The following is a 19,337-nucleotide window of genomic DNA, read 5'->3' as shown; positions in this document are numbered from 1 at the left end:
GGGAGGGGGGAGAAAGGGAGAGGCACAGTAACAGAGCAAATGGAAGACACAGAGAGAAGAGAGGCAGTGGATGGAAGGAATTGAATGAGAACATGAAGAAAGCAGAAACCAGGCAATAAAGGTAGGAAAAAAATTATTATTATTTTTTTTTTTTGCTTAAGGATAAAGTAGTATATTAGTTGTGTTGATAAAAATTTATAAACATTAGAGGCTCTGGTAGAAACCCGTTTACAAAGTATGTATTCTTCCCAATTAATATTTCCAAATTAATAAAGTCTTTTTGCTTATTTTTAAATGGGTTTCTACCAGAGCCTTTAATTCAGTAGCATAATTAAATGAAATAACTATTTCTGTAGTTTATAGGGACAGGCAGGGACGTAGGGGATTCCTCGCGGGGACGGGTGGGGACGGAGGGGATTCCTCGCGGGGACGGGTGGGGACGGAGGGATTCCTCGCGGGGACGGGTGGGGACGGGTGGGAGTCCTCACGGGGACGGGTGGGGACGGGTGGGACTTTGGCGGGGACGGGTGGGGACGGGTGGGATTTCTGTCCCCGCGCAACTCTCTAAAGGAAAGGGGAAAACACCCTCCAGGGATTTAAGAGAAAGTTAGACAAGTTCCTGCTGAACAAAGACATACGCTGATAGGGCTAGTCTCGGTTAGGGCGCTGGCGTTTGACTGGAGGGCCGCCGCGTGAGCGGACTGCTAGACATGATGGCCTACTGGTCTGACCCAGCAGCGGCAATTCTTATGTTCTTATGGAGGGGCTGAAAGCTCTGAATGGGGGAGAGTTGTACCAAGCATTTGTTTGATAAATTAGAGGGGTTTTCAGCGACAATTGTTTGGGCTACTTTTTGCCATGAGTTTGGCTAGAAATTTTTTTTGCCTCTGGCAACCCCAGTTTTTAGCCTGAGAACAGTTAAAAGGAAAATTTGTGTGGGAAGGGGAAGTGAGCAGCTTGTCTCTCTCTGGTTAAAAGTTTTGTGGGAGCTGGCAAAGAATTTCTTTAAGCAGCTGGCTACTTCTAAACATATAGCTCTGGGGTAGGGTTACCATACGGCCATGAAAACCCGACATCTCCTCTTTTTAGAAGACTGTCCAGGTGCCCGGAGGGATTTCCAAAGCCTGGCAATTTGTCCGAGTTTTGGAAGTACTGAGATCAGAGGCTGTGTCTGGAAGCCTTTGCGCATTTGCAGCAGGCACCGTGATGACATCATATGCAGGCACGCATGCTTGTGATGTTATTGCGTTGATGTCCACGCATGCGTGAAGGCTTCAAAAATGTGACCTTCAAGCTCAGGGAGGTTCATGTGGGGGCAGGGCTGGGAGAAGAATAGGGCGGAGGCGGAACGGGGTGGGACTGGGGGGCGAAATGGGGCAGGGCCAGGCATCCTCTTTTTTCAAAGAGGAAATCTGGCAACCCTATTCTGGGGAAGAAATTCTATTTGTTCTGTTTACCCTCTTTTTACCTGATAGTGTTATTCTGGCCTGCCTCCTATGCACAAAACCAGCCATAGTTTACCACAGGAGGCCAGGAGTTACACATGTCTTTATTTTAATCTCCCTAATATGTTTTATAGATGCGATGGTGCTTTCATAGTACTAAGCATATATTACCTTCTGACAGAATCTCTAACTCATCTCCTTCTTCAAACTCCAGATCCTCTGGACCCTGAGCTGTGTATCCATATTGTGCCACCATCCGGTACAGAACAGGTCTACCACTTGCAGAGTCTGCATCCTAGAACAGCAAAACAGAATCAGTTCTGTTCAGAAATAATGCAAAACTGGAAATAATGTAGAACACATGTGTGAGATGATACTGAATGGTGCCTTCTGCACTGTTCAATGTAAATGCAGGATGTGCCTAGAGGTTCACTATTGTTTATGCAGGATATGCCACAGGGGGTTCAACCACTTATAATTCACCATTTATTTTTAATGTAGAGTGTGCCACAGAAGGCAGTGATAGCATTGAGTGTTCCACAGGAAGGCTAGTGTTAATGAGATGCATACTAAAGGAGAAGTCACTGCAGAATTAGTGCAATGAACATAGATTTACTACCACTAGTTAAAATTTATTCTCTGTAAATCAAAATTATAATAAGACTAGGACCCCCAAATCACATACTTTCATATTCTACTTTTTGGAGGATTTTACATACACTTCACACGTAAAATTCTCCAAATGAATGTTAAGTGCTAATTGCTAATTTTTGTATTTATGATGTGCTGGTCTATTTAGAGGTGTACTCGGATGTTTCTGCTCCTCTCCCTCTTCCCCTTCAGGTTCAAAGCACAGAAGAAAGGTTGGACATCTCTTGGATTGCATTGGGCTGGTAGAACAAATAAGTTCCAATATTCAAAGTAATTTAAACGGACAGAAGAGGCTCCTGCCCACTTAAGTCACTCTTGGTCAGTCAATCACTGATATTCAGCAAGCACTTAATCAGGTAGTGCTGCTGAATATTGGCTCTAACCAGTCATCAAAAAAGTGGGCAGGTCAGGGGAGGTACAATGGGAGGAGTTAGAGAGGAGCCAGAAATTATGTGGTTGCTGGCAATATACAGGGCTGGTACTCGCACAACTAAGCAGGTGAATTTAGGACTGCTTTTGAATAGTCCTATAATCATCCAGTTAGTTATATGGGTACCAGATTATCCAGATAAGAATGTGAGTAAATTTAGCTGTCTACCCCTGTAAATTTCCAAACATTTTTGTCTGCCTACCTAACTGTGATTAAGCAGCTACATTGCCTTGAAAATGTATCTCTAAATAATTAATTGTCTTCTAGAACTGCTTAATTACTATTCAGCCTCAAGACAGAAATTTTCAGAATGAGATAATGGTCACCTTTCTTTCTTATTCATTAAGGTATTCTCCCATTCACAGAGGCTTCATATACTTTTCTGTAAACTGACAAATCAATATTATATATAAATGATAATAATGTTTATATTTTTTGAGTGCTGTGCTTATTCATTAAGGCATATATATTCCATGCTACCGATCCATGGAAAGCAGCGGCCTTTCTTATGTCCCTCTCAATAACAGACTATGGACTTTTCCTCCAGGAAATTGTTCAAACCTTTTTTTAAACGAGCTATACTATCTGCTCTTACCACATAAGAATGCCAAAAAGCAGTAGCTATGCACATAAGTGCTAGGCGCTTCTCTATAACAGTTGCATGTAATTGCTATAGCAGATATAGGAGCATGGGTAAGCCATGGATTTGTTGCCAATCAACACAAACAACTTTTTACATTATGAATTGTGCATTCATAGAAGCCTGGATCGTGGTGATGACAGATGCCAGCCTTCGAGGCTGGGGAGCACATTGTAACTGTTGATACCCTCTCAGTGAAAGTGGTCAATCAACCAGTTGGAGTTCAGAGGCATTCAACTAGCTCTGATGAGATTGCAGAAGACACTGGAGGGCCAAGAAGTCAGGGTCTTCTCCGATAATGTGACAGCAATAGCCTACTTCAATCACCAGGGAGGAACCAAGAGAACTCCTCTGGCTCAGGAAGCCCACCTTCTTTTTCTTTGGATGGAGCGTCATCTCCTAGTTCTTATGAAAGTGCATGTGGCAGAAGTAGACAACGTTCAAGCAGACAGACTCTGAATCCAGGTGAGTGGGTCCTGTCCCCATAGGCATTCCAAGCAATAGTGGGGCACTGGGGGAGGCCCTGCTTCGACCTCATGACCATGACAATAAACATAACAGATCACTTCTTCAATTGAAAATCCAAGCCTGGAAGCAAGGGGCTCGATGCTCTGGTGCAGCTGTGGCCTTCGAAGATTCTCCTGTATGTTTTTCCTCCTTGGCTGATGATCGGCCAAAACATTCAGAGGATCACTGCTCATCTGGGCCGCGTCATTCTGGTGGTTCCAGATTGGCATCACAGACCATGGTACGCCTGATGAGGCTGCGCAAGGGTCGCAGCCTTTGGCTGAGTGCCTATCCAGACCTTTTCACATAGGGTCTGGTATCCATGGAAGAACTGGATCACTTTGCTCTTAAGGCATGCTCTAATATAAAGGCTATTCTGGCCTGGTTGTCACTCTTCTGAAGTCTAAGAAGTTTTCAACGGTGTCAGCTTACACTAAGGCATGGAAGGCATTCCAACATTAGTGTGCCCTGGAATACATGTAGGTGGACCCTTATTCAGCTCCGATCTCACTAATTCTCGCCTTTCTTCAGGCTGGGTTGGATAAAGGCCTTACTGTGGCTTTTCTTTGGGTCTAAGTGGCTGGGCTCTCCTGTTTTAGATCCTGGAAGTGTTGGTCTTCCTTGGCAGGATCGTCGGTCTTCCTGATGTCACTAGATTCTTGAGAGGGGGGCTCTTCATGTACGAACACCGGTCAAGCATCCTTTCCCTTCCTGGAACCTTAACTTGGTGTTGTCTAGCCTTACCAAGGCTCCTTTTGAGTCTCTTCGAGATACTACCCTCTTGGACTTGATGATCAAGACTATTTTTCTGGTCACCATTACTTCGGTGTGTCATGTGTCGGAACTGCAGGCTTTCAAGTTTCAACTTTATTTCGTATTTGATAAAATTGCTTTTTTCAAAGATTACAAAGCAATGGACAATAAATAATTTTCAAATAAGGGGGGACATACGATATAGGGATGGACAGACATACACTTTGTAGGGAAGGCAGGGAGGAACTACATTTTGATATAGGAAAGAGAAAAAATAAGGCTAAAACAATAGGGGTTATGTTATATTAGATCAGTACTTGCCTACATCAAGTGGGAATAGTAACTCGGTTTAAAAGACTAATTAAAAGCGTCTCTATATAAGAAACTTTTTAGTTTTGTTATAAATTTTCATAGGTTCTTTTCTTCTCTTACCTGAGCGGGTAGTAGTTTCCATGTTTGGGGAGCGGTAACAGAGAAGAGTGGTATGTCTAGTATTTATGATTTGTAGGGATGGAACATTAAGTAGATTTTTATCCTCGGATCATAAGGAGCAGAAAGGAGAATACGGAATAATAACTCGGTCTAGGAATAGCGGTGCATTGAATTGTAAAACTTGAATGTGATGAGTATCTGTTTATAAGTTATTCTGTGGTTAATAGGAAGCCAATGTGCATTCTTTAGTAATGATGTGACATGGTCAAATTTTCTTTTACCTGCGATGATTTTTATTGCAGTATTTTGTATTAGTTGAAGACTTCTTATTTCCTTTTGTGTGATTCCTTTATAAAGTGAATTACAGTAATCTAGTTTTGAAATGATTAATGAATGAATTAAAATGGTTCGTGAGGGAACATCCAAAAAGTTAGCTAAGGATCGAATCATACAAAGCCTATGGAAACAACTTTTAACAAAAGAATTAATTTGATCATGATAATTTAGTTTATTATCTATGATGACTCCAGGAATTGTTATCTTATTGATGGACTGAATTGGAAAGTTATTAATGCAAATTGTTGGTGGACTCTTGAGTCCCTCTTTCCATGGGAAAAAAACAGTTTTAGTGTTTTCCAGATTTAAAGATAACATGTTATCTTGAAGCCATTGGGGTGTTTTTTTTGGGGACAATTTTTGGTTGATGTTAAATATCTCCTCATCTGAATCTGAATTAATTGGGTGAAGGATTTGAAAATCGTCAGCATAAGCATAGACTGAGAACCCAAACAAAGGTTAACAAAGAGGCCGTAAAAATGTTAAATAAGAGGAGATAAAATTGAGCCTTGAGGGATTCCATAGTTAATAGAAATTTTTGAAGTGGAATTATTAAATCTAACCTTAGAGGCTCTTTCAAAAAAGTACAATGTGAACCATGCCAGAACTGAGTCACTTATGCCAATTGACTCAAGCCTTTTTAATAAAAAATGATGATCGATCATGTCGAATGCGGCCGACAAATCCAATGAGATAAGAATAGCAGATTGGTGGTGGTCTAGTAAATAAAGAATAGATGAGGCCATACCAATCAAAGAGTGTTCGGTGGAATGATTTTGGCAGAAACCTGTCTGGTTAGAATGAAGAACTCTAGTTGTTTCGACAAACTCAGAGATTTGTTTGAACACAACCTTTTCTGTTAGTTTTGCAAGGAAAGGAATATTCGCTATGGGTCTATAATTTGAGAAGTCGCTATGGTTGCCTTTTGGTTGTTTTGGAAGTGATCTTATGGTTCTTTTGGAAGTGATCCAGATGTAAGACTATGTGAGATAATTGTTTGGATGATTGGACCGAAGAAAGAGAAGAAGCGTTTCAAAATAGAAGGGGGAATTGTCTCTGCGCTGCTACCTTTGGTGTTAAGACTCTTTAAGAGTCGTTTCAAGTTTGCTAATTGATGGAATGGAGAAATTGGCACATTTTGCAAGGGGCATGTAGCTATTTGTTTCTTGTAGCTTGTCATCGCACCTGGGTTAGTTAAAAATTTGGTGATGAATTTTGGAGATTTTTTGCGTGAAAGAATCTGCTAACTCTTGAGCTGAGGGCAGATCTCCTTCAGGAGTTGATTTTGGAGGCAGGGGTTTCCCTTTGGATGGCTCCTTCCTTTCTGCCGAAGGTAGTTTCGGCTTTCCATGTCAATCAGGAAGTATGTTTGCCTGCTTTTCAACTGACAGGTTCCAAGACACAGGACCACCTGTTGAAGAAACTGGATGTGAACAGAGTTCTTCTGCATTATCTAGAGCAGTGATTCCCAACCCTGTCCTGGAGGAACACCAGGCCAATCGGGTTGTCAGGCTAGCCCTAATGAATATGCATGAGAGAGATTTGCATATGATGGAAGTGATAGGCATGCAAATTTGCTTCATGCATATTCATTAGGGCTAGCCTGAAAACCCAATTGGCCTGGTGTTCCTCCAGGACAGGGTTGGGAACCACTGATCTAGAGGTCACCAACAAATTTTGTTTCTCTGACCATTTATTTATGTTGACTCATTCAGTTAAGCGGGGCGCTTCCACTTCCAAGGCCACAATTTCATCAGCCTACATTCTTTCGGGGAAACAGTCTCCTGTTTCTGTTAAGACGCATTCTACCAGGAGTTTGGCTTCTTCATTGGTTGAAGCTAGATCTGTCTCTTCTGAGGAGATTTGCAGAGCAGCGATGTGGTCTTCTCATCACACTTTTGCCAAGTTCTACGGAGTGGACTTGACAGCGAGACAGGACTCCGCCTATGGGTCCTTGGTCTTAATTTGTATATGTTTCCATTTATTTGGGAGTAGTTTTCGAGTTCTTTTGAAGCCTATGTTGGCAATTAATGGTACTGTTTAGTTACTGTTTGAGCAGAACAATTTGTTTGAGCCTGTTGCTACAGGGGCCTCTACTTCAAGTTTTCTTTATTTTTGATATACTGTTTATCATACAAGTATCTAAATGGTTACCAATAAAATAGAATATAAAAATTAAAAACTTTAAAATAAAAACATGGTTAAGCGAAAAGGAGGGAGGCACTTACGCATGGTACATACATGTACATACATGAAACGGAAGGGAAACAAGGGGAAAGGAAAATTATTAAATACATCAAAACGGAAAAATAAAGGAAGGGGAGGGAAGAACAATTGGTATGGGGCGGGGGGGTCGCTTTAAAAGAAGCGTTTTGGTTGACAATGACGTTTTACAAAGGAGGAGCAGTAGCTGTCACGATCAGGGTTTACAAAGTATAGGGGTCTTTAAAAAAGAAAGTTTTGAGTTTGATTTTGAATTTATCTAAAGAGTTTTCTAAGCGAAGATCAGCAGGAAGAGCATTCCACGTGTATTGGGTGACTCTGCATGCTTGGGTACTGACTGAAGGTGGTGCTACAGTGATAACAGAGGCAGAATGAAAAGTCTGGTGTGGATTCCTTCTGCAGCATGCAGCTAAAGGAAAATAACCCTACTGCCTAGAATGTCTTATCTATCTAATGGAAAAGAGCTTACAAGGGTAAGTACATAATCTCCTTTCTGGCATTGTTGTGCAGAAGCTATGGCTCTTGTAGAAGATCTGCATCTCCAAATGCTTGTTACTTGGCACTGTTGCTCTTGTTCAGCATCAAGTTATGTAAAGCAGACTGAAAACCCACCTTTTTCATATAGCCTTCAATCCATAACCCTATTCTCCACTGCTCACCACCCTAGTCAACAGATTAACCATCCTGCCTAACTTTATCCCCCACCCTGACATCCTGTTTATTTAGATTGTAAGCTCTTTTAACAGAGACTGTCTCCCTCATGACTCTGTAAAGCACTGCGTACATCTAGTAACGTTCTCAAAATAATTAATAGTAGTACCAACTGAATATTGGCTGACAGTCCCATAAAAAAAAAATATGCAGAAACCTCTGATCATCCTCCCTTGTTCCTGGTTATCCCCCCTCCCCCATTTGGTCCAGATCTCTGAATCAACCCCAAGACTAAGGTGACCATACATCCCGTTTTCAACGGGACAATCCCGTTTTCGGACCGACCATCCCGTTGTCCTGAACCACCACTTCGGGACACCGAAATGTCCCGTTTTCAGGGACAGCGTCCCGAAGCTGTGCGCCAGGAAACCAGGACGGGCAATCATTTTCCCTCCCTGCAACACCAATTCAAACCCTGGTCCACTGCCGCTGCTTCTTGACTTCTTCTCGACGTCAATCGCTGCCTGGCTGGCCCGGAACTTCCTCTCCAACGTCAAAATTGACATTAGGAAGAAGGCAAGAAGCAGCAGTGGCAGGCTGGGGTTTGAATTGGCGCGGCAGGCTGGCAGGCAGTGGCAGTACACGGACGGGTTGGGGGGGTTGGTTTGAATCAGGCACTGGAGGGAGGGAGGTAAGGAGGCAGGCAGGCTGGCTTCGGGGGAGGGGGTGGGACAAAGGCTGGAAGGCAAGAATAGAAAAGAGGCACTGGGGGCACTAAGGACATAGGAAAGAGGCACTGGGGCACTAAGGACATGGGAAGGAGGCACTGGGGGCACTAAGGACACGGGAAGGAGGCACTGGGGGCACTAAGGACACGGGAAGGAGGCACTGGGGGCACTATGGACACAGGAAGGAGGCACTGGGGGCACTATGGGCATGGGAAGGAGGCACTGGGGGGCACTATGGACATATGAAGGAGGCACTGGGGGAACTAAGGATACAGGACAGAGGCACTGGGGGCACTAAGGACATGAGGAGGCACTGGGGACACTAAGGACACAGGACAGAGGCACTGGGGGCACTAAGGACACGGGAAGGAGGCACTGGGGGGCACTGTGGACATAGGAAGGAGGCACTGGGGGAACTAAGGATACAGGACAGAGATACTGGGGGCACTAAGAACATGAAAAGGAGGCACTGGGGGCACTAAGGACACAGGACAGAGGCACTGTGGGCACTAAGGACACGGGAAGGAGGCACCAGGGACACTGGGGGGCACTATGGACAGGAAGGAGGCACTGGGGGAACTAAGGATGCAGGACAGAGGCACTAGGGGCACTAAGGACATGAGGAGGCACTGGGGGCACTAAGGACATGGGAAGGAGGCACTGGGCACTAAGGACACAGGACAGAGGCACTGGGGGCCAGGGCCGCCATCAGGGCAGTACTACCAGTCCTGCATTCAGGGGCCCGGAGCTGACAGGGGGCCCGGGCTCCCCCAGGGTCCTAGGCAGTGTTCTAAGGCAGGGGCGCCAGTAGCTCGCCAAGGCAAAGTGAGTCGATCTAATCTATCGGGCCGATCAGTCTTCCTCTCCCCGACGTCAATTCTGCAGTCGGAGAGGAAGTTCGGGCCAGCCAATCGCTGCCTGGCTGGGCGGAACTTCCTCTCTGACGGCAGAATTGACGTCGGGGAGAGGAAGACTGATCAGCCTGAAGCAGGGAGAGCATGCGTCGGCGTCAGTTTGGGGCCTGTTATCCATTGGTGGGTCCTGTTCCCCGATGGCAGCGGCAGCGGCAGTGGCAGTGGCTTGGGGAACGGCAGGGAGAAAGAAAGAAAGGGGGCAGGCAGGGAAACAGAAGGAAAGAAGAGAAACAGAAAAAAAGAAAGAAAGGTCAGGGAGAGAGGAAGAAAAAGTTGGGGGAGGGAATGAGATGTGGAGGAGAGAAAGCATACAGGCTGATAGAAGGGAAGAAAGATTGGATGCACAGTCAGAAGAAGAAAGTGCAACCAGAGACTCATGAAATCACCAGACAAGGTAGGAAAAATGATTTTATTTTAAATTTAGCAAAGTGGAGGCATTATTACCACAGTTTTCAAAGGAATTTGCCCAAATAACTTAATAGTTAACTGGGTAAATTCCCAGAGATGAAAACTTCCCTTCACTTACTATGCACAGTTCTGAATTTATATCTGCTGTCCATATTTTACAATATGGTCCCCTTTTACTAAACTGCAATAGTGGTTTTTAGCGCAGGGAGCCTATGAGCGTCAAGAGCAGCGCTGGGCATTCAGCGCAGCTCCCTGCGCTAAAAACTGCTATTGTGGTTTAATAAAAAGGATGGAGGGTATATTTGTCTATTTTTGTATGGTTGTTACTGAGGTGACAATGCATAGAGTCATCTGCCTTGACCTCTTTGAAAAAAACCCAGAATAGGAATGATAATTAACATTTTCTCAGCGTATAGTGTGCTTTGTGTTTTTTAATTTTATTGTTGGTAGATCATTTTGACTTGGTCATTTTAAAGTAGCTCACAAGCTCAAAAAGTTTGGGCACCTCTGAGCTAGAGTGTTGAAACTGTGTATTTCTATTTTATCCCCCCTCTTACAAAACTGTGGAGCGTTTTTTAGCGCCAGCCGTGGTGGTAGCAGCTCTGATGCTCAGAATTCTATGAGTGTCAGGGCTGTTACCACTGTGGCTAAAATCCACACTACAGTTTTGTAAAAGAGTGAGGGGTTAGTTTGTGATGACATATTCCATACTAGGCGAAGGTGTTTTCTGTGTTCTGTGTGTTCGAAAGACATGGTTTTCTGTTAGGATTGACGGTGTAGCATTGATCTGTGCTGGTCTGGCTTGTTTAGTTTTACAATGGGTGTATTGATGTACTGCTCACTGCAATATGTAAGATGCTGCCTTTTCCTAGGTACTCATGTGTGACGTGTGGTTTGTTACTAAAAATCATGTTTTTCTTACAGATGGGGGGTGCCAAAAAATGATGGGCCCCGGGTGTTACATATGCTACATACGCCACTGTATGTAAAGATACCAGAAAGCTGGCTTAGCAAAAACTTTAAGTAAATTGTTATTCTTCTAAGTTTTGAGTATTTAACCCTCCCACAATCTCACGGGCACTCGTTTCAAGTTTCAAGTTTATTGAGATTTTGATTTAAACACAATATCAAATATTTTCAATGCGTATAACAAAAGTAAATTTGGGGAAATAAATAAAACCATTTGAACAATAAACATACAAACATATCCATAGATGATTAAAATTCCATAAGGAGTACAAGGATAAAATACATTTGTTTAAAAATGCGTTCTCCGCGCCTGCTCATAAATTTGTTGACTGGAAGGATCCAGCAATGTGGCCAGATGCCATTCAGGACAAAGACAGAGAAAGAATTGTGCAATTTGGATTAATGATGGAAGATGATTTAAAGCAAATGGCACAGTCTATGAGTAAAGATCTTGACGGACGTTCTTTTTATGAATATCTCCTCTATGCCAAATCACCCAATGGACGTGAGAAGATTTTACAGGACTGGTTTAGGTGGAGCATTAGCAGAAAAGTATGTGTGTATTCGGCCCATGGAAGAAGGGGAGGGGGTGTCGGGGGGGGGAAGGGGTGCGTGGGGGGCCCAATAGGATTGCTCAGTAAGGGGCCCAGATATTTCTGATGGCGGCCCTGCTGGGGGCACTAAGGACATGAGAAGGAGGCACTGGGCACTAAGGACACAGGACAGAGGCACTGGGGGCACTAAGGACATGGGAAGGAGGCACTGGGGGCACTAAGGACATAGGAAGGAAGGAGGGAGGGACTAGAAAGGGACAATTGTTGGGCCTGAGTGCAGAAAGAAAGAAATGAAAGAAAGGATACACAAACAGAAGGAAACATAACCAGAGACTCATGAAATCACCAGACAGCAAAGGTAGGAAAAATGATTTTATTTTCAATTTAGTGATCAAAACGTGTCAGTTTTGATAATTTATATCTGCTGTCTATATTTTGTACTATATTTGTCTATTTTTCTAGTTACCTAGGTGACATTGCATATTTTAAAGCCATCTGCCTTGACATCTTTGAAACCCCCTAAATATAAATGATAATTAACATTTTCTCTGCGTATAGAGTGCTTTGTAGTTTTTTAAAATTTTATGGTTACCATTATGAATTAATAAGATATGTGTACATGAAAAATGAATGGAAGAAATTGGGGGCGGGGCTAGGGTAGGATTGGGGTGGGGCTAGGGTGGGTTTGGGGGCAGCACTGACAATTAATAGATGTCCCCTTTTGATGAAAAAAATAAATGGTCACGTTACCCAAGACCCCTGTCATTTTCCCAACATGCAAAAACCCTGGTAGTCGGGGTGGGGGGGGGGGGGAGCAAAGGGGAACTGGGACCAGAGGGAGAGAGGAGATTGGAGAGCCTTTGCACATTTTTTTAATACAGGTCCCATCTAGTATTCATTCAGGGCCTGCATATCTGTCTTATGCTGGCCCCGACTGAATATCAGCTCAGACAACTAGCACAGTGATAATTGACCCTGGATATCAATGGATAGCAGATGACATCCAGCTGCTCCTCCCACTAGGCGAGAACCGATCGTCCCAAATTACTAACCTCCAACATTGCCTCTCTGATATGAAAACTTGGATGTCAAACAACAAACTTCAACTAAACGCCACTAAAACAGAACTCTTATGGATCAGGAAAAAAAGCACCAAATTCACACGTCCTACCCTAGCATGGGACTCCACTCTACTAACGGCAACAGATCAGGTACGCAGCCTAGGAGTAACTTTAGATGGACACTTATCCCTATCTGCCCACATATCCCAAGTAATCTCCACCTCCTTCTACTACCTCCGCCAACTGAAAAGGATCAAACCCTACATCTCCACACCTGACCTCGCCCAACTCCTCTACGCATATGTCCTCTCCAGAATGGATTACTGTAACTCCCTATTTAATGGACTAACCAAAAATAATCTCAAACGCCTCCAACGTGTCCAAAATGCAGCTATCCGCCTCCTACACAACCTCAACTACCATGATCCCGTCTCCCCAGCACTCCGCGCTGAACACTGGCTCCCAATTAGCCAGCGCTGTGCTTTCAAGGCCCTAGCAGTAGCCCACAAGAGAATTTATGCCACCACCCCCTCCTACATAAAATCTAAGCTTCCCATCTACACCCCCACTCGCTCCCTCCGCTCAAAATCGGAAATACGCCTATGCATTCCCCCTGGAAGGTCCCTCCTCTCAGAAACTGCCCGCAAACGATCCTACAGCCACTTCATCCCACATCTCTGGAATAAACTCCCCCCCCAACTCAGGCAACAGAACTCTTTATTGACATTCCGTAAAATGGTAAAGACCCTCCTCTTCAACTAAAGATCTCCCTCAGTCTACACCCCCCCTTAAACCCCACCTCACTCTTCTCTCCCCTATTTAACTTCTCCTAAATTTCAGTATAGTCCTCTCTTAGTCTGTACTCTGATAAATTGTCTGTACTCTGAAAAATTGTTTGTACCCTGATAAATACTGCACAATTTTGTATGTCCAAGCACCTAAACCTATTGTACATCTTATTTGCCTAATTACTTCTACTGTGTATGTTTACTTGTAGACCGTTCTGAGCTACTGGGAGAACGGGATATAAATCTAAATAAATAAATAAATAAATAAATAAAAGATATCGAGTGCCAGTGCCCATATATGGCCCAACACTAAATTTCCAGGGCTAATTTAACTGGCAACAGTCAGAGTTTTCAAAAATGCTGTCCACTGTCGGTTGAATATTGACTCGATAGATAACATCAGTGAGTCCTGTGCAGAAGCAGAGCCTCACATCTAATTCTGCCAAGAATCAGAAAAATTAAAACCGCAAACTGACCTTACACCACAGTGTCAGCTTCCCTTCAGTTACATGCTGCCACACTTTCTCCAGGTCCTTGTCATTTGAAACTTGTTTTAATTCTCTGCTCTCCAGATCTCTGTACCTGCAACATTTGGACAGTAAGCAGGGCATACTGCTTACTAAGACAGATGAAGGTCTCATAATACGACTGAAATATGGGGTTAGCATTTTAGGAAAGGGGAAGGCAGCAAGTCCTTCTCTCTGTTACGTTGTTGTAAGAGTCTGGTATGATGAACCTTTGCAGCTAGTTGGGGATTTTCCCCTATTTCAATATACTGTATTTTAGTAGAACCCCCCTCCCCCATTAAAGGATGTTCAAGAAAGTAAAGATGCCTTGCAGCCTACTCACCAGTAGATCCTGTAACTGTGAACATACATATGAAAGATACAGATTCATTTCCTATGAAATGTACTTTTACTGCACCTCAGACTGGCACTTCCAAGGAAGTTGAACATTAAGTAAAAATTATTATTGGAAGACCGCTTAAGGTCATGTCATATTGGGTCTACTGAGTCCAACATCCTGTTCAAGTCATTAAGAAATACCAAAACAAGTAGACACATGCTTTCATAAAGATTTACAGCAGAGAGTGACTGAACTGACCACCTCATGGTACATTTATTTACTGTAAATATTTTCATATTAATAGTCTTGTGAGAATGATATCTCTTTTCTATTAATTTTATGGAGTTCTTGTTCTGTTTGTTTAGATATTTTAATTTTGTACACCACATAGATATACAGTATAATAAATCGGAATAAACAAACAATGCTTTGTTGTTCACTTCATTTGAGAGCGAATACTGCTTTATTAAAAGCCAAGTTTAAAACACCCTAAGGGGCTGGTATTATATCTTCCTCTACTTCCCATCCCCCCTTTGAGACTGGATCAACTGCTGCAGTTTCAAGCAGCACCCACAGCATAAGTCACTCTTCTAGGTAAGAGCATAGGAAGGAGGGCCATTCAGTACCTGCCATAATATTCTATTTTGTAAAACATGGATTCAAATTAAGGGGTCCTTTACTAAGGCACGCTAGCCATTTTAGCGCACACTAAATATTAGCGCTAACACGTCCATAGACTATAATGGACCGCGCACTAAACCTTAGTTAAAGAGCCCTTAAGTGAATGAATGGTTATATTAAACCATAGGTCAGGAAAGGTCTCTGGACATGAGTTCCTGATGCTTTACTCTCTGCTTTGATTTATTTCAGCTTATTTATTGCTATAATCATGAGGTCTTGTGGTGAAATTGGTAGGTAACCTGCCAACTGTGCCCACAACCTGACTTCAAATCCCAAACTAGCTAGACTCAGACCAACTTAGCCTAGCCAGGGGGTAAAGATGATTGGGGAAGGCAATGACAAAACACTGACTAGTCTTCTAAGAAACTGTCCTGCCATAAGCCCCTATTTTTGATTTGGCACTTGCATTTGAAGGACTACCTTTCCCAGTATATTAAAAAAGACACATTCTGTGGTTTACAGTAATCACCAGCTTCCTGTAGGAACTTAGGAATATTATTTTATCTTCTTTAGCCTCCAGGATCCACTGAAAACCAAAGGGCCCTATATTCAAAATAATTTAACCAGCTGCTGACTTGGTAAAATTGCTTCGTCTCGGCTAGCTGCTAATATTCAGCTGTATGTTGGTGGCATTCCGAGGGTAAAGTCAACACTTTTGGTTTACCACATAAAAGTCTGTTCTATTTTTATGCATTATCTCATGACCACTTAAGAGATGAATATCGACAGGTGGCTATTAGCTGGCTTATAAATAACCGGATATTCAAAGTTTAAGGTTCCGGCTTTGAATATTCAGGAATAATAGCATCAGAAGTAAGCAAATGCTCACCGCCAACAGCTGAATATTGACCCTAAAATGTTTGCTTTCACCTGACGTTCCCTGGCAGCATTTAGCGAAATGTGCCATATAACAACTGATTGGCTCACCTACTGCTCTAAGTAATGCAACTGCTAAATGTCTTGAAAGGGAGAAGAAGAAACCAAAGACGAAGAAAACTGAACAAACCTCAGTTGCATTGCCATTTGTTTCTCTGTAAGCAGATGCTGCAGGTCCAAGAAGCTTATGTCTGCCGTCACTTTCAATGTTGCTGTATAGGCGCAGCGCACCGTCAGCATAATGGAATTGCTCTCACCTGAGGAAAGGGTATCCAGGGACGTCGGAATCTGTGGTCAAACATGAAAAACAAATGCTTACCAGATCCTCTAATATGTACCTGCAATTGCCAACTTTATGACTGTTATCCAGAACTGAGCCATCTTTAGATTAATCATCATATGATATTTAAAGTTTAGATTTGCCTAGGATCGATATTCACAGTGATATATCAAAGCAGGAGAGTCTACAGCCTGGTTAAATCATTTGTATCTTGCAGAACGCTTTTTTGTTTGGAGGGCCCAAAAGCTCCGCCCCAGGCCCCACCCCCATAATAATAGTACTAAATGTCATTTATTCCATTTATTTTTCATATACACACAATATAATCTTATTAATACACAATGGTAACCACAAAATTAAACTATACAAAGCACATTCTTTTCCCTCCCCACCGCACAGCACAGCATTTCTTCCTCTCTCCTCCACCCCTATGTGCAACGTTTTTTTCTCTCTCTCTCTCTCTCATTCCCTCCCTTGCTGCAAAGGGAGTGGGGAAAAAGAGAAAGAGAGGGATCCAGGGTGCATCTCTTCCACCCCCTCTATTGCCACATCCAACATTTCTCCCTCTTATCCCCCAGACTGTGTGCAGCATCTTTCACCCCTGCCCACCAGCCCCATGCCCAACATTTCTCCTTATATCACCCCTCTCCAGCTCCATGCCACATCTCTTCCTCCATTCCCTTCACCAATATGTCCAACATTCCTCCCTTTTGAATCCCTTTCATCTGTCTCACTGTTCCCTCTCCAGCACCACATCTAACATTTCTCCCTCTCATCTCTCTCTACCTCACCCCTCTCCCATCACCATGTCTAACAATTCTCTCCCTCACTATGCCCAATTCTTCTTTCTTCCTTTCTCTTTTACTCACACCCATGCTCAACAATTCTCACTTTCTATTCCTCCCCTCCCTCCATCCTATGTGCCAAATTAGTGCCCCTCCCTCCTTCCTTCCAGCCTTTGTCCCAAGTCTGTGCCCCCTTTCTCCCTTCTGTGTCTCAAATTCATGCCCTCCCTCCTTTATTCCTTTGTCCCTAGTTCATGCTCCCTTCCTTTCTTCTGTGTTTCAATGCGCCCCTCTCCCTCCCTTCCTTCCTTCCTCATATCTCTCCTTCCTGCCCTCATTTGTCCAACATTTCTCCCTTCCCTCACTCCCTCTCCCAAGTAACATACATAGTAACATAGTAGATGATGACAGATAAAGACCTGAATGGTCCATCCAGTCTTATATGCTCCCTTCTCTTCCCCGAATCTGAAATGTCACTCCGGTGGAAGAGGCACCTTTTTACCGGCCAGCGTCCCCTCGCCGACTTCCACTCCTTCCCACCGTGCGTATACCTTTAATTCCTCGTAAAAGTGCAGTGCCGTCCTGACGTCAGCCCTGGCGTCTTCCCTCCACTGCAGCTCACCCTCCCTGATAACTTCCTGTTTCTGCTAGGGCGGGCGATAGCGGAGGGAAGATGCCGGGGCCATCAGGACAGCACTGCAATTTTACAAGACATTAAAGGTATATGCGTGGTGGGAAGAAGTAGATGTTGGCGTGGGGCCACGGCTGAAAGTGTCAACCAGCATGCATGCTGGCCGGTAGCAAGATGCTGCTTCTTTCCCTGCAGGATTGCTGTCGAGCCCTGTTATATTACTAGCAATTTTGGGGGAGGCCATGGCCCCTGTGCCCTACCCCCCCATTTTGTCACCTATGCTATCCGCTAATATTTTGCGGCACTTAATCAGACTGTCTCTGTATTGGCCTGTTAGTACTATCTATGGACAGAGCTTGAGTGAAGCCAGTACCTTCTGGCTAGCTGCTAAAACCAGATATTCAATACCAGACCCTGATTAAGGCGCAGCACTGAATATTCACAATAAGTTCAGCCAGTTGCTTTCAGCAGCTTAAAAACCACTGACACTGCCTGCCATTTAAATCTCTTCCAGTTGCCTAAGTGGGGATATTTAGCAGCACTTAACCAGAGAGTGCTGCTGAATATCCCCACAGTCTGCCTAACCAAAAGGCGGGCAGGTTGAGGATGGCACTGGGGGCATCATTGGAGAGGAGCCCGTTTAGCTATGCAAATCAGAGTTTCTTCCACTAAATGTGTGGAGGGGCATAATTGAAAGGGACGTCTAAGTCCGTTTACGTCCATCTCCCAAGTCGTCCAAAGTTTAAAAGAGCCTAAGACACATTTTCGAAAGATACATCCAACTTTTATTTACTTTCAAAAATCGTCTAATTATAAGTCCTGCTGATCTGATCGTCAAAGCCGCTAAATCGTCCATCTTTATACCACATTTCGGTCCAACTTTCCGTCCAAGTCCAAAACGCCTAGAACAAGCCCTGTTGGACGTGGGAGGGGTCTGCAAAGTGATGGACTGCACACCCAGACATGCCACCTAAATAGTGGGGTACCTTACAGGGCACTGCTGTGGACTTCACAAAAAGAGTGCCATGGCTTCTCCTCACTACAGCTCCCTTATAGGTGATGGTGAGCCCCCCAAACCACCTCCAGAATCTCCTAGACCCACTTATCTACCACCCCAATAGCCCTTATGGCTGCAGGAGCCACTCATATGCCAGTAAAAAAAGGTTTGAGGGTGTATAGGGCAGTGCACATGTTTCAGTATCAATGCAGTGATTACAGGAGCTTATGGGCATGGGTCCTCCTCTCTATGGGTCCCTAACCCACCTCCAAGACGACTAAAGCTGCCTCTGGGCTGGGCGACTAGGCTTTCCTATGCCAGGCGGCCAGGTGATGATGGTCTGGAGGCTGAAATTTAAAGTTGTGAATACAATTTTTATGGGGGTGGGGGGTTGGTGATCTCTGGGGTAGTGTGTGGAGGTCTGTGTTATGTGTTTGAAGTGCTTATCTGGTGAGTTTAGGTGGGTTTTTGTGACTTAGACCATGTTTTACATGGTCTAAGTCACAACGTCCAAGTTCCGTCTAGACTCTGTTGTAAAACTTTCGGTTATAAATGCTGTATGACTAAGTCTAAGCCAGCCCACGTCCCGCCCAACTCCCGCCGTCGACACGCCTCCCGAAATGCCCCATTTAGCTTTGGACGTTGAGCGGCACTATGAAGGCCTAGGTCGTTTTTAAATACATCATAAACCCGGTATTATTCTCAGCGCTTGGACGTTTTTGAGAAATGTTCATCTAAGTGCCGACTTGGG

The 19,337-nt window shown here is 43.9% G+C and overlaps 1 protein-coding gene across 3 annotated transcripts in view; it reads right to left on the bottom strand.

The window, feature by feature from the left end:
* The window catches only part of NOXA1 (NADPH oxidase activator 1), a 199,688-nt gene that overhangs the window by 34,847 nt on the left and 145,504 nt on the right, over positions 1 to 19,337 (bottom strand). For 2 of the 3 annotated variants that reach the window (XM_033961772.1, XM_033961773.1), the window contains exons 12-13: positions 16,024 to 16,181; positions 1,617 to 1,740 (exon numbers count right to left, since the gene is read on the bottom strand). In XM_033961772.1, the coding sequence (XP_033817663.1) occupies positions 1,632 to 1,740; positions 16,024 to 16,181 (267 nt within the window). In that variant the 3' untranslated portion in view covers positions 1,617 to 1,631. Of the gene's footprint in view, positions 1 to 1,616; positions 1,741 to 13,966; positions 14,073 to 16,023; positions 16,182 to 19,337 lie in introns of all 3 variants that reach the window. The other variant, XM_033961770.1, reaches the window with a different exon arrangement.

This window comes from Geotrypetes seraphini, chromosome 10 (genome assembly GCF_902459505.1).
Source record: "Geotrypetes seraphini chromosome 10, aGeoSer1.1, whole genome shotgun sequence".
In the NCBI taxonomy this organism is placed as follows: domain Eukaryota; kingdom Metazoa; phylum Chordata; class Amphibia; order Gymnophiona; family Dermophiidae; genus Geotrypetes; species Geotrypetes seraphini.
This window is presented reverse-complemented; position numbering and strand designations above follow the sequence as displayed.